The sequence below is a fragment of the Chenopodium quinoa genome, unplaced genomic scaffold (genome assembly GCF_001683475.1).
Source record: "Chenopodium quinoa cultivar QQ74 unplaced genomic scaffold, ASM168347v1, whole genome shotgun sequence".
Lineage (NCBI taxonomy): Eukaryota > Viridiplantae > Streptophyta > Magnoliopsida > Caryophyllales > Amaranthaceae > Chenopodium > Chenopodium quinoa.
The window spans coordinates 602,791-618,531 of NW_018744062.1; the positions used below are offsets into that span (position 1 = coordinate 602,791).

The following is a 15,741-nucleotide window of genomic DNA, read 5'->3' on the forward strand; positions in this document are numbered from 1 at the left end:
TACTAAGCACAAATTAAATATACATGTAAACTAGTACTTAAAAATTTTCTTTCTTCCTTGCATTCTAAGACAAACAATTATTAATAATTAATACGGAGTAATATAAATTTATTACGGAGTAGTTGTTATGCCTTATGTTATGAGCCAATTAACACATGTGCCAAATATGCCTCATCACCTTGAAACGAGGGAATGCGTTCATCTTATCAAGGATCCGTCTTCATTCATTGATATTGAAAAAAAATAAAATAATAAAAGAAAAAAGAAAAATCGATGAATAAATTATTTGAAGATGTACATATTATACTATTAAATTAAAACTTTCTTTTTGTGCTTATACGACATTTTATCAATAACTGTAAAATAAACTCTATTTAACGATTATAATTTTTCTAAAATCAAATTTTAGTGGATACAATTTGATACGCATTTGAACAACAATATAATATATTAATAACATATGTGCATGTTCATGTGCACGTGCACATGTTATTAGAGGCATGACTACTTTGTCTACTTAACTTTATATGTATTGTATAAATTATATCATTAGTATCCAAAGGAAAAAAAAAGTATATACTCAACCCATGAACTTTAAAACCAAGGAGAAAACAATTTTAATCAATTAATAGTCGTGTGCAAGGTGTGATATTATTATGCAATGCAATGCAATTTTTGCCATTTTATAATAATAGTGATTGAATTATAAAGGAATTTAAAATTGGTGCTCAAAAGTAATTAACATAACCACTTTCAAGTTAGAATTTAAATCTTCTTTTTGAAATTAAAAGGCGTATATCTATGCAAAATGAGGGTGTACCTTTTTTTTTTTTTTTTTTTTTTTAACTAATTTGATTGCCACGATTGCTTTTGGCACAACTTTACTTTTTACCATAGTAAAACAATGCTAGTACTTTACTTTCACATGCATATACAGTTTATACACAGTTTTGGTCTATCTTACAAAGTAATTTCTCAGTTTACCTATTGCAACATTTAAAATTTTACACTATTCATGACACTGTCAAAACGGTTTGACAGTTCGGTTTTGGTTCGGTTTGAAATCGGTTCGGTTTGAAATCGGGTCGGTTTGAAATCGGTTCAAATGTCTTACGGGTCGGTTTCGGTTCGGTTTAAATAATTATCGGTTCGGTTCGGTTTCGGTTTATTCTTGAACGGTTTAAATTCGGTTCGGGTTCTAAACGGTTCGGTTAGTAAACGGTTCGGTGCAAACGGGTTGCGGTTTGTTAACGGTTCGGTGTAAACGGTTTTTAACCCGGTTTAAATTCGGTTCGGGTTGTAAACGGTCCGGGTTGTAAACGGTCCGGGTAGTAAACGGTTCGGTGCAGACGGGTTGCGGTTTGATAACGGTTCGGTGTAAACGGTTTTTATCCCGGTTTAAATTCGGTTCGGGTTGTAAACGGTCCGGGTTGTAAACAGTCCGGGTAGTAAACGGTTCGGTGCAGACAGGTTGCGGTTTGTTAACGGTTCGGTGTAAACGGTTTTTATCCCGGTTCAAACAGTTTCGGTTTAGAAACGATTCGGTTCTTTTTTGGTTCAGTTTCATTTTAGTTCGGTTTATAACTGGTTCGGTTCGTTAACGGGTTCGGTTCTTCTACGATTTAACATTACTTGGATAGGTTTTATTTCAGCTTTACTAAATTACAGTTCGAGTCTGGTTTTGATTCAAAAAACCGGTTTTTTATCGAGTCGTTTGGATTTGGGCAATCAAACAGTTTTGGTTTGAAATTTTATACTACTTTCTAACTTTTTGCTAGTTAACAAGTTTTATATCAAGTCGAGACTTCATCACTTCATATTGAGGCATCATATTATATGCAAATTCTCATTAATTTTATAAATACATATCATGTTATGTATTTAGTTTAGCCATACTGATCTTACTAGTTTATTAGGAAGTAGATTATAAAAGTTTAGTGCATTAATGTATTATTGTTTTACTATCAGATTATTATCTGCTTCTTATTTGATCATTTAGTTAATTAATAATGTCATAATCATGATTTGATGAGTAATTGTGACATCGAAATTTTCAATTTGGTATTCGATACTTAATTAGTCAACAAGACTGATAATTAAGACTTGTTTATCATTATATATTTGCATAAAGTTATATATTACAAAGTAGTTTGATTTGTATAATCAAATAACACATTAATGAAGAAGAAGGTAATATTGACTCTTTCAACCGATTATACATATTAACATATAAATAACATATAACCATCTCATATTCTCATAGTTAAATATTATTAGTATAAAGGGATGAGAATCATAAGATTATTATATTTTTCTATATCCTTTATTGGTTTACCCCTAAGGCTTATGTCACTAATTACTAATTAGTAATTAGTAATTACTTAATTAGACTAACAAGTTAATAAGAAAGAGTAGCGTTTAACTTGAGTCTAATAGATCAAATACTGAAATGGTATTAGTATATTACCTAGTAGGATAGTCTAGTACACTGCTAATCTGTTATGCAACTATGCTAAATTGACAATTGCTGATATAGTCATATTAGTCAATCACTCATGTAGTCATAACTCATATCTAAATAAGTAATTTGTATTTATGTACTAATATACTAGTCAATTATACAATTTATAAGTTTACACGATTACAAGTGTATTTGCTTATAGGTACAACTAAACTGATATAAAATAACCATATAACTAATCCGTAGTACTTCTTACTCTCTAAGATATATGACGTCATTATATTATTAAACAGTGTTCGATTTTTTATTAATCGCAACGCTAGACATTTACACGCTAACCGATTCACATTTTATAATTTAAAGAACTTAATATTTTAATGTGTGTGTTAAAAAAAATTATAAAAGCTGATATTATGAAGGCATATTTCGTTTTATCGGGATTCGAGAAATGTAATTAGTTTTTTTTGAAGCCATGTAATTAATTAATTGTATAAAATTTCGTTTAATGTTATTAAAATAAAATTAAAAATTTTGATTTTTACAAAGTGGAAAATTGATTTCATTTTTTTGGTTGACAATTTCATCAAAATATGAAAGGTGGGAAATTTCCCTCCAAAACTAAAAGGAAAAACAAATTTTAAATTTAGAATTTAGATATTTTGGTTGTTAAATAATTAAATAATATATTGCAAAAGAGGAAAAAAAAAAAAAAAAAAAAAACAGTGGTGAAACGTGAATTGAATTAGCCTGGTTAGGTCATCTCCTCTTCATTCATCATCTTCAATTCGCCGTTTTGCTCCACATCAAACACTGATTCTTCGGTTCTTCTTCTTCATCCTCAAGCGCTGAATCCTTACTCACTCTGAAGTTCTCCAGTTCTCCATCTTCAATTCTTCCTCTCCTTCAAGCCGTCACAGCTCAAGGTAATTTTCAGTTAATTTTTTTTTTTTTTCGGTTTTTTTTTCGATCTCGAGTTCTCCATTGTCGTTTTTTTTGTTCGATCTCCAGTTCTCCATCTTCAATTCTTCTTCTCCTTCAAGCCGTCACAGCTCCAGGTAATTTTCACTTAATTTTTTTTTGTTTTTATTTCGGTTTTTTGTTCGATCTCAATTTCTCCAAATGTAATTAGTTTTTTTTTCGATTTCCAGTTCTCCATCTTCAATTCTTCTTCTCCTTCAAGCCGTCACAGCTCAAGGTAATTTTTCAGTTAAATTTTTTTTTTTTTATTTCGGTTTATTTTCGATCTCGAGTTCTCTATTGTCGTTTTTTTTGTTCGATCTCCAGTTCTCCATCTTCAATTCTTCTTCTCCTTCAAGCCGTCACAGCTCCAGGTAATTTTCACTTAATTGTTTTGTTTTTGTTTTTTGTTGTTCATATAATTCCTGAACTATAGACCAGGATGGCATATACTAATCACCCTCTATTATGAATATCTAAGGGACAGTGGGAGACAAATCTTGTGGTTATAAAAGCATTAGAATTTTTGTATGGTAGGGAACCCAATAAATCATTACACTATTTCAGTTTAAAATATCATTCTAATGTTATGATCAGGTATAAACACTAAAGAATTTTTGTGTGCTAATTATAGTTTAATGCAAGTTGGTTTGTTTCCAATAGAAAGAGAATCTTGTCATTTTAATCCATTGTTTTGACTTATTGAAGTAAATTAGATAAAGCAACTACTACTAATTTTAGTAATTTATAAATCTGGTAGTGTATCACTACTAAATAGTATGATTGGTTGGAAATTTTAGTGTGAAATAGTCAACACTAATTTGGTTCAGATTAGCTGGTTTAGTTTTGGGTGCATGGTATTAAATATTAATGGTTAATTAATAGAGTTATTTTAAGTTACAGTATATGTGAAAGTAATTTGCTTGCCAATTGATTTTAGTAATAGTGCCTTATTGGCTAACTTAACAGTTGTACTTTGTCTTCTTGGGGCATATTTGGATTTAGGCTGTTGTGTTTCTGTTTTTTCAGCAATGGAGCAAGAGTTTATCGGTTTTGATGAGGATTCTACTATTCAGAATCAAGATTCTACTCAACATACCACTAGTGGTAGTAAGCGTGGACGAACATCAGATGTTTGGAGGTATTACACCTTTTTTGATAAGATGGTTGGTCTTGCGCCGATAAAATATGCTCGATGCAATGTTTGCGGTAATGAATATAAAACACCAGGTAAGGCTGGTACTTCAACTTGTAAAGCTCATACTAAGACATGCATGGATAAAAATCCACACCATCCAGGAAATCATGAAATTGGTGTTGAGCTCCCGTTTAATCAAACTCGTCATTTACAATTGCTTGCTAGAGCTATAATTTTGCATTCTTATCCTTTAAGTATTGTGGAGCATCATGGCCTTAGGGAAGTTTTTACGAATCTGAATCCCAACGTGAACCATGTGTGTAGAAACACTATTTTGAAATATTGTATTGCTGAGCATGATAAGTTTAAGTCTTTGTTGTTGCAATCTTTATCTGGAATTGAAGGTAGAGTTAGCTTCACTTGTGACTTGTGGACAGCATGCACTAATCGAGGTTATCTCACTTTAACGGCACATTATGTTGATAAAGATTGGTGTCTTAGGTCTAAAATTCTGAATTTTCGTTATTGTGGTCCTCCTCATACTGGTGTTGAGGTAGAAAAATTTGTGTTAAAACTTATTGGGGAGTGGAACCTTCAGGGTAAAGCTTTTGCAATGACTGTTGATAATGCTCGATCCATGGATGTTATGGTTAACCTTTTGAAGAAAGATTTAATGTTGACTTCTCCTCTTCCTTGTAATGGTAAATTTTTTCATATTCGATGTTCAGCTCATGTCTTGAACATTATTGTTCAAAGAGGTTTAAAAGAAGTTGATAGTAGTGTTCAAAAATTGCGTGAGGTTTGTAAATATATTGATTCTTCAGACTCTAGACTCACTCAATTTGAGCATGCTCTTCATGAGGTTAACTGTGTGTTTAATGGAAAGTTACGTCTTGATGTTGTGACTCGTTGGAATGCCACCTATACGATGCTCCGAAAAGCTTTAGAAGCAAAGGAAGCCTTGAAATTGGTTATCGATAGGTTTATGGGTTATGAATTCAAACTTTCGGATGATGAATGGGATACCCTTACTAAAATATGTAATTTCTTAAAGCCATTTTATGAAATCACTGTGTTATTTTCTGGTTCAGAATATCCTACTGCAAATTTGTATTTCGCTAGTGTTTTAAAAATTGAGCACACAATAAGTAAAGCGCATATAGACCCTAAACTTGCACCCATGGCAAAAGTTATGCTTGAAAAGTTTGAGGGCTATTGGGATGAATATAGTTTGATCCTTTCAATTGCTATTGTTCTTGATCCACGCTATAAGCTTGTTCGAGTGACGAAGATGTTAAAAGTGCTTTATGTTGATGAGGCATGTGTTGAAAAGGCGAAGGTAATTAAAGATGCTCTTTTGGAGTTGTACAACTTTTATTATTCTATGTCTTTCGGTGTTACATCAAGTACAATTGTTCCACCCTCCATCCCAGCTGTTATCGATAAATCAAATAGTCACTTGGATGATGACATATTCAAGGTAATCAATTTCTGTTTATTGTGGTTTACAAAATTAATAATTGTATGTTTTAATTTTTATTATTTAATAAAGCATTTTGTTTGAACTTTTCTAGTATGTTGATGATGATGATGATGAGGATGGCCCATCAAATCGGCCATCGATGGAGATTGATTCTTATTTGTGTACTCCTCGGCAACCAATTTATGAAGGGCAGAAATATGATGTTCTCAAGTATTGGGAATCTCAAATTAGTGTGTACCCCATATTAGCTGTTATGGCTAGGGATGTTTTGGCCATTCCTATTACATCGGTAGCCTCTGAGTCTTCTTTTAGCATGGGTGGTCGTATTTTAAACAAGTATAGGAGTGCGCTTTTGCCTAAGAATGTTGAGGCGTTGGTTACAACACAAAATTGGTTACGTGGTTATGATTGTGATATTGAAGAAGACGTCCTTGACATTGGTAAAGAAGTGATAGATGAAAGTTTTGCATCTAGTTAAGATATGGAATTGTGGTTCAGGCTTTTGCTAAAATGTTTTAATCTCATAGAACAAATATTAATAGTTTTAATCACATTACATTATTGATATTTTGTTCCTTATTTGTCTTGAATTATTGGTTATTATTTTTGTTGTAGTTATATAATTCTACTGTAATGAGAGTCATCAAACTAAAAAAAAGTAGTAACGATTTGCTTGACAAATATTAAGAGCATTCTCACTGGCAACACAGGAACTGATAAAAGAAAGTAGAAGTTAATAGCCCGTTTCACTTTTATCTTGACCCTGACTTGACCTTTACCCGCAACGTACTCGCCCCGCTAATGACCCGCATTGACCCGCCCAATAACCACTCCTAGTAGTAAGTGGTTTGTAAATGGTTTGATTTATAAGCGATTCGGTTCATAAACATTTTGGTTTATAAGCGGTTCGGTTTATAAACGGTTCGGTTAATAATCAGTTCGGTTTATAAACGGTTCGGTTTATAAACAGTTCGGTTTATAATCAGTTCGGTTTATAAACGGTTCGGTTTATAAACGGTTCGGTTTATAACGGTTTTTATGGCAGTTCAAACGGTTTCGGGTTAGAAACGGTTCGGTTCATTTTCGGTTCGGTTTCCTTTCAGTTCGGTTTAGATTTTGGTTCGGTTCTTAAACGGTTTAACGTTACTCGAATCGGTTCGGTTTCGGGTTCACTAAAATGCGGTTCGGGTCGGTTTTCGGTTTAAAAAAAGCGGTTTCTAAACGGTTCGGTTCTCATTCGGATCGGTTTGAATCGGTTCGGTTTCCCCGGTTCGGTTCGGTTTTTGACAGTACTAACTATTCACATCACTTTTTTTTGGCGTCCTTTATAATTACGAAGTAATACGTTAGGAAAAATATAATCATATAAGCGTGCTAGTTGCTCTGATGTCTTGTTTTTAAAATCGTCTTAACATATACTTTTAAAATATTACTTTTTTTTTTATAGTTTTTACTAAATATATTAATGTTATAAAAATTGCATTAATAAGTGTATAGACCCTAATGATACGATTAAATAAATAGAGAAAGTATTAACCTTGTCTTTTATAAACTTCATAACATTAAAATTTTATAACAATAACTGGGATATATATACTTTGAACTTTTTAAGGGAACAGAATGATGAGTAATGGACTAATGGATAGAATAATGCTTTTACATAACTTTTTCCTTTTATTATCCAAGAGTACGTGCAAATAAAAGATCCGTTTTTTTTCATTAACTCTCCTTTATCTTCTATCTTAATTTGTTTCCACAACCAAAAAAAAAAATAGATTGAGTATAATACTTTTTAAAATTTTAATTATGTATTATTTTTTTTTATATATAATTATACTGCGATTAAAAGAGAATATATGAGAATCTGAACAAGCAGAGCAGGTGTCAACAAAGTATTACGCAAAAAACAAATTGAATTAGCAAAATAGAGTAGAATAGGATTTAATCGAGCAGAGCAGAGCCGAACAACTCAAATATATTGGGCGGTTGGGCGGAAGATGTATTACTCATACTTCAATATGGAGTAGAAAAAACCAAATTGTGAAGGAGAAATGAACCTGCAATTAGTGTAATTAAGTAGACAAGAAAATCTAGAAGGATCCCACACAAAGACAAAGGAAGAAAAAGAGTTGCACACGGTTGGATCAGTCTTTTTGAGCTGAATTTCATGCGGGTATCTCTCTCTCTGTCTTTTGCCTCTTTTTTTTTTTTTTTTTTTTTTTTTTTTTTTTTTTTAAAAAAAAAAAAAACTATATTTTCAAAAAAAAAAAAAAAAAAAGATGCTATGAAAAAGATGGGCGTTGTTTGCGATTATAAAATATAAGTCAATGAGATTTTTTGTCTTTAAAGGAAGGACCCAAGAGCTAACTAGAAAACAATAAGCATTACTTAAATGAGTCTTGTTTTTACAGAAATAAGAGATGTTCTCGTTTCGATTGAATCATTGTGTTTGTTTAGAGGTTGAAAGTTTGATTGTTTTGTAAAAAAGAATAAAAAAAAAACTGAGAGTTCAATTTATGTTACTAAAAGGTGATTTTAAATCAAAATTAACATATCAAAACTCTCATAAAATACGCTAAAAATACTTATAAATAAAACATTATACTATTCGACTTATATATACTACTCATATTAGTTAAGTCATTTGCTCTACAAGCCAAGAAGTTAAACATATACATGTATGTTATACTCCTTTTTCTCTTGAACTAAAGGCCTGTTCTGATTGACTGAACTGGGTTAAACTGAACTGAATTGAACTGGGTTAAACTGAACTGAATTGAATATTTTATGAGAGAAGGAAATTAAAAACTGAACTGAACTAAACTAAACTGAAAATAAGCTAAAAAGAACAGGCCCGTAAATTCTACCACCAATCACCTTTTTTTTTTATTTTTTTTTATCTACTTGCATAAATCTTGTACAAGTAAATCAAATCCTAGGGAGTATTACTTGTAGGTTTTTAATTTGTTATCATTTGTCCTCCCAACTAGTTATGCTATTGATATATATTAGCTAGCAAATTAGCATATATATGCTTAAGTACAGTTTATGGTCTTAATTAGCAAATAAGATCTAGTAACTTAGGGCTTGTTTGACATTGTTTTTTGTTTTTTTGAAAACTAAAAACCAAAAACAGGATACAAGAAAAAAGGTGTTTCTACTTTTTGGTTGTCAGTTTTCAAAATTATCATAATTTTAATAAATTTGCCTAATTTTTTTTATTCATTACATGATATATATCATATGATTTAAAAGAACAAAAAACCAAAAAACAGAAAACATAACAAAATTACCTAATTTACTCACATTAAAAATAACTAATTTCTCAATCCAAAATCACTTTTCTTTTCATAATGAGCAAAGGTCAAAGATCACCATTATAATGTTTGTGATATTATTTGACCAAAACAACGTACATATTACGGAGTACTAAGTAAGATAGTATATCTTATAATATAATTGATGATTCGATTATCTAAAGTCATAGTTATAATAATTTCTTGTTTGATAGGCTAAAAAGACTTGGCTTATTTGGGGGCTTACCCAACATTATTACTCTACTTTTTAATTAAATGTATTTGTAAGATTGTACATAACTAATTAATTTTTGATAGGTACTCTGCCAGCCAGCAAGAGTTTAAATTGATGTGACTTTTATTTGATGATTTAAGTCACTTCTCATTCTAATTTATGTAATGAATTATAATTAAATAAAAAAAAATGAGTAACTTGTCATTTTAACTTATATTAATGAATTATTAACCGAATCTTTATTTATCTTGTCTCTAGATTGGGCGGGCCATTAATGGTGACATTTTAACTAAATTATTAACTCATTAACTAAAGTCTAATGCTAGATTATACAGTACAGAAGCAAAAGTGTTTTTTTTTTTTTTTTTTTTTTTTTTTTGTTTGTTTGTTTGACAGAAAATTTAATTATCACAAAATATATAGTGGTAGAATTTTGTGGCCTCAAAAGCTAAATATAGACCGGTGTTTTATGGCTATTGTCGGTATGTCACTAATACTATGATTTGTGTGATTAATTAGCTTTATTAGCCAGACATGTTTGCTAATGAGTGGGATGCTTTATCAAGTTGCAACAAAAGGAACAATGATTTCTATATGGAGTATACGTAAGAGATTCAATTTCTAAATTGACTATAAAAAAAAAACCCTACTACTTCATATTATTTTGGATTAATTATATTGAACGGAAAACAATTGAATTGAATTACAACAAAAGTAAGATAGCAGGGCCATATAAGAGCAATATGCGAAGTAAAAACTTAAAAATAAGTTCAAATAACATCTTATATTGTTTGCTTATCTTTTCTTGCTAAATTCTGCTTTTAAATAGCAAATTTTGTTTTGGATAAGGAAGAGCATGCAATATTGTTATTTACAAACTACATATGAGTACATGACCATTTTAATACTAAGGGCCTGTTCACATAGCGCATTAAATTTACACTTGAAAATTGTAAAAAGTTAAGAAATCATAAAAATATATACACTAAGCTAATTACACAGTTACACTGATTTATGCGGGTTTTTGTCATGAATTCCTAATTTTATACAATTTACAAGAGTGTATTTAATGCTTATATATATCTCTTATGCCTACATATAGCATTACCCTTTCATAAATACGCAACAAAATTTTCTTATATGTGCCAAACAATTACTTGGATTTTCAGAGGGATTTTTTTTTTGTTATATTATGATGCCTGCTCGAAATTAATACTTACATTCAATGCTGAATACCAATAACAACAATAATAATCACTATCATCTTTTTATATGTTATGAAGGTTAACATCAATTTAGATAAAATTAGAATTGTTTATTTTGGCAAAATTTAGAGCATATGAAATGAAGTAATTAAGGTGAACCCAACATGACCTATTTTAGGAAGATTTGGCAGTTGAGCTTACAGCTCGCTATGTGATACTGTGATAAGGATGTGTGAATTAGTCTTAATCATATAATTAATTAGAAAAAAATTCTAACCTAATCATTAGTAAAAGTGCTGAAAATTTTCTCTCAATTATTTAATTTAGACAATTTCTCAACTAATCATTAACGTTATGGTGCACTAATGTGGTCATATCAAACTTATTAATCAGTGCAATTATCATTAACTAAACGTCATACATGGAAAACCCATGAATTATTAAGTTAATAAGTTGTTGCACCTCATTTCCTTCGTTTGGTACAATTAGAATAATTTGCAATCTTAGCAAGTTATGACTTTTTTTTTTTCCTGAAATTTCAAACAAATGATCTTTCTTCTTGTGCGGTTATAAGATTTTTCACATTTATAATAATCGTACGTGTGTAACTATTTTGCTTTTCCCTTCACGAACTGAAAAGACATTTAAAAAATACTTCGTAGTTCTTAATAAGATAAATTTATCATTGTTATTCTCTCCGTCATTTCACTATGGTTACATGTTTAAACTTTCCAAAAATAAAATACTACGGAGTATTTATTTTACACGTTTACCTCTTTTGATACTATTTATGGCCTTCTAATGAGAACATTTACAAATGCATATCATACAGAATGGTTAAACAGGACACAACTGGCACGGTACGAGCATTAAACAGATGTATATCAGGGGAAGGAACATAAGAAATTAGTAGTAAGGGAATTCGAACTTCGAAGCCATAACAGCTGGAGATGTCAATAATACAAAAAATTACAAGCAATACATACTGAGCAACTACAATTAGAAGAGCTGAATGCCCATATTGCACCCAATTACAGGAAGAGAAATGAGGCAAACCAGTTCGACTATTTCAGACCTGAGGGCTTCTTCTTGCCAGCAACTTGAACTCTTTTTCCCCTCTTCAGAGTCCTGCAGTTGTTCTTGGTTTGTTGTCTGCGGCAAGGCAAACTCTGAATGTGCCTTACCCCTCTGTAGCATTGCATCTCCTTTACTCCTTTACTCGCGTAACTGTTACAGCATTGATTCGCCTGTGTACAATCCGTCTAATAAAAACCATGCATTACTTAAATATATCGATTTTCACAACCCATTTCCAACACCACCAAATTATAAATTGGAAACTAAAAGCAATTTAATATCTATCCATGCAAAATTATCAAAAAAACATCTCTAAATTTGGACAATTCTATCACAATTACAAATAAATTCTATGCCATCAAACAGCAGAAAAGCTTCTCATTTCTTCAAACAAGTGAATATCCAGATTCCAAGTATATCTCTGACCTTTCAAGAATGAATGGAATACGATATATTAAATGCTAGTACAGGTTTGTTGTACATAATCCTTTGATATAAGATGCAAAATAATAATGATCACCCAAATAATACCATTTTCGTGATACAGAGGCACAGGAAAGCAATTTTTGGCAAAAGATACATACAGGTGCACAGCTGCATAATCTGATCATTTGAAGAGCAGTCGACGAAGTAGTTTCAGGCCTTTCCGCATAGCAAAAAATTCACAGTTGGTTAACGAGGTGATTTATAATTCTGGAATAAAATTTGAGCCATCAATAATTATAATATATCACTATATCTTGACACTTGATACAATCTAGAATCTACCTGTATGAAACATAATTTCCTAGATCAAAATTCACTGTTCTGCAAAAACATTGGAGCTTATTTCAAAAAAGTAAATCAGTTTTCATGATTCTTCCTCAGGAGCTTCTGCAGCAGCTATCTCAGAGTCTAATTTGTTAACAAAATTCTCGCTCACGTGTTTTGTTACTGAGATCATATCAAGGACTATACTTGGATCTACACCTGCACCCCCACGCTTGGAAAGACCACATATAAGGCCTTTCCTATTGATAGAGACAGACATTGCGGAACTCATTTGAGATTCCTCCTCTTCTGTTGCATCTACTATGTAATGTTTTCCTACCTGAATAATGCACAGAGTTGTCACAAATAGAGCATAAAACTCTTTTCAATTTTGAAGATAGGTATTAGTGTCTTGTGCATAATGGTTTATTAGATGAGAATATAAAACAAGGCAAATAAAACCATTTATGCTTTACAAAAGAAGTTGTGATGAATGGTGCGGAACCTTGGTTACTGTAACAATCACAGGTACTGCAGAAGTGTTAAACTGTAAAAATTCTTCATCGCTAACATCAACTTCAGGTTGATCACCAGCAGATGTTGAATCAGCAGCAATGACATTAACTTTTGGAATGCCGGTATCACTTAAAGTAGCCTGTTCAAGAAGTGGGATCAGTAAACATTATCAATAGACCATCAAGTATAAAATAAAGTGCTTTTAGACGAATGTCAGCATGAATGTCAAAGCTATAGCAGCAGCATACATGTCCTTGGATTCTGAACAAATTCCACTCCCTTATACTCAAAAAATGATTCTTAATTTCAAAACCCTGCATTTCTGTTTATAGAAGTTAAGATGCTAAGTTTCTGATAACCCAAAGGACATATAGCTCCATTAATAGGTTGCTTGAGCTAAGCACCTCATGTAAGTACAGTATATCCATTAAACAAAGTTGAAAGTTGTAAAGGAGTAACAGGAGGACTACACAATGGGGAATTGGGAACAGAAGAGTAAATTCTCTTCACCTAAATGTGGAGAGGAAGATGTAATTCCTCAACTTTCTTGTATGATTTGACTCTTAACAATCAACAAGCTCTCAAAGTTTTGGCTGACAGATCACAGAGGGAATAGGGTAAGTTTATAACAGGCCAAGCTAATTTCATGAACAAATTAAGAAAAAGGTTGCAGCAGCACAATAAAATTAGGTAATACCTTGATTGCAGCACCTAAGGTATCCAGCATATTCCCATCTGAACTAACCACAAGGCCATCAATATAAAGATCCCAACAAACCTTCCCTTCCACAATAGATAGGGATGAAAGGTCAATTCCAGCTCCTAAAATAAAGTGCATCATACATTATCCACAACTCTTTCACCTTGATATAATACGTGAATATTAAGTATATGCATGTTCATACAAAAGTCCCTACCTGCTCCACTTTTACCATCCAAGAGGCAACACTGAAGATCAGCAGCAAGTTCTGTTGATAATGCCTCACCCCCTTTGCCCTGTGACTTGAGACATGTAAAGTAATCCCTGGTCAATAACAATAAACAACGACTTGTATATTTGCTTGTCCTAGTATACAGGGCAATAAAATTATCAAAAGATGGAGTTCATACAGAATAAAACTCAAGTAAGAAAGCACAAAAATACATTACATATAAGTCAGGAGCTAATGAGTATTTGACTACAAAAAGCTATCTACATTCTCACTTTTTGAGCAAAAAATAGCACTTCAAATGATAGACAGCAACAAATTTGAGCTATGGTTTTCAACAATCCATACAAAATCATAGGAGGTTGGAATGAAAGACTACTTTCCATATCTAACAGGTCATTAGAATTAAAAATAAATTCTAGGGAATGAACACTTAATCTGTAGCCTGTCCAAGTCCCTAACAATCAAGGATTAAACATGACTTTGCTACCCATGAACATCTCAAAGTCGTATTCTTAATCCTTTATTTATATTCCGACAAAGGGAGTTCATACTTAATAGGCAATGAATTAATAGATAGAACAATACAAAGAGAAAGAAAACCTGAAAGATAGGTGCAGCCGTAGCACTACAATCAATGTGTATTGAAACCTTTCCTTTATCGGGTTGAGACAAATTGGGTCTCCCTAATTCTGCCTGCACTCGATCAAACACACTCATTACAACCAAAACTAACTATGGATGAGAACCTAAATCATTACATTCCAAAAGACGGTATCCAAAATAATCTACCTTGACACTAGCAATGACCTCGGTTCCCCCAATTCACACTCTTGCTGAACCATTTGCCTATAATTAACAACAATCATCATCTAAATTTCCACTCAAATTGTGATAATAAGAATTGAAGGGGCTCAAGGGAGGAGCAAGACCTATGGAATGACCCCGGTATCAACATGAATAGGTCGATACGATAAGCGTTTCCGACCATCACAACGAAGATTTTGAGCAATACCACCTCTAATGAAGTTCTTTTCTCCAAATGATAGTCTCACCATGTTCAATTTCCTAGTATTAACAACTTAACAAGTAATGATCACACATAAACTTTTTTTTTTTTTTTTTTTTTAAAATAAAACTGTTAAATTAAGCTGAATAATTGCAATGGTTCAATGGTATTAAGGCCTAATTAATCATCAATCTAAACTATAAATTTGGCTTAAAACTTGCAACACATTAGCAACCAAATTTGACAAAATTACCAAATTAAGATAGGAAAATTACATTAAATTCTTTGGCTTCAGAATACCCAGAAAAATTACAGCAAAAAAATGGAATCAGTGTAACTAATAGTTGAAGAATCCGAACCCTAAATTGACTATACTGACAATTAAATCAAAGAAAATGTGAAACTAAATTGTAGATATTCGATGATTAATTTTCAAGAAATAAATAAAAAACAAGTACCTCAGAACTCAGAAGCCGCTTCAATGGAGGAGAAAATCAGGGAAAGCTAAGAAGGCTCTTCAATGGAGATTTCAGAGTACACGCTTCAATGGAGAAGCAGCGTAAAAGTGATACTCTCTGTAAGCTACAAAGGGGAAGTTCTCCCTCGCTTTTTTTTTTTTTTTTTAATTTTTTTGTTTTTTATTTAGTGTCCAATTTGAGTGGCACATTGCAAATTTGCCCAATAT

General features: G+C 31.8%; 1 protein-coding gene across 1 annotated transcript; it reads right to left on the reverse strand.

Annotated features, from left to right (window-relative positions):
• Nucleotides 1-12,569: 12,569 nt before the first annotated feature.
• On the reverse strand, nt 12,570-15,105 carry LOC110690772 (exosome complex component RRP42-like). The gene is made up of 7 exons (XM_021867663.1): nt 15,020-15,105; nt 14,840-14,846; nt 14,651-14,743; nt 14,036-14,120; nt 13,816-13,940; nt 13,108-13,257; nt 12,570-12,942 (listed from the first exon to the last, which is right to left on the reverse strand). The coding sequence occupies exons 1-7, from the start codon at nt 15,103-15,105 to the stop codon at nt 12,703-12,705; spliced, it is 786 nt and encodes a 261-aa protein (XP_021723355.1). The 3' UTR covers nt 12,570-12,702.
• Nucleotides 15,106-15,741: the final 636 nt, after the last annotated feature.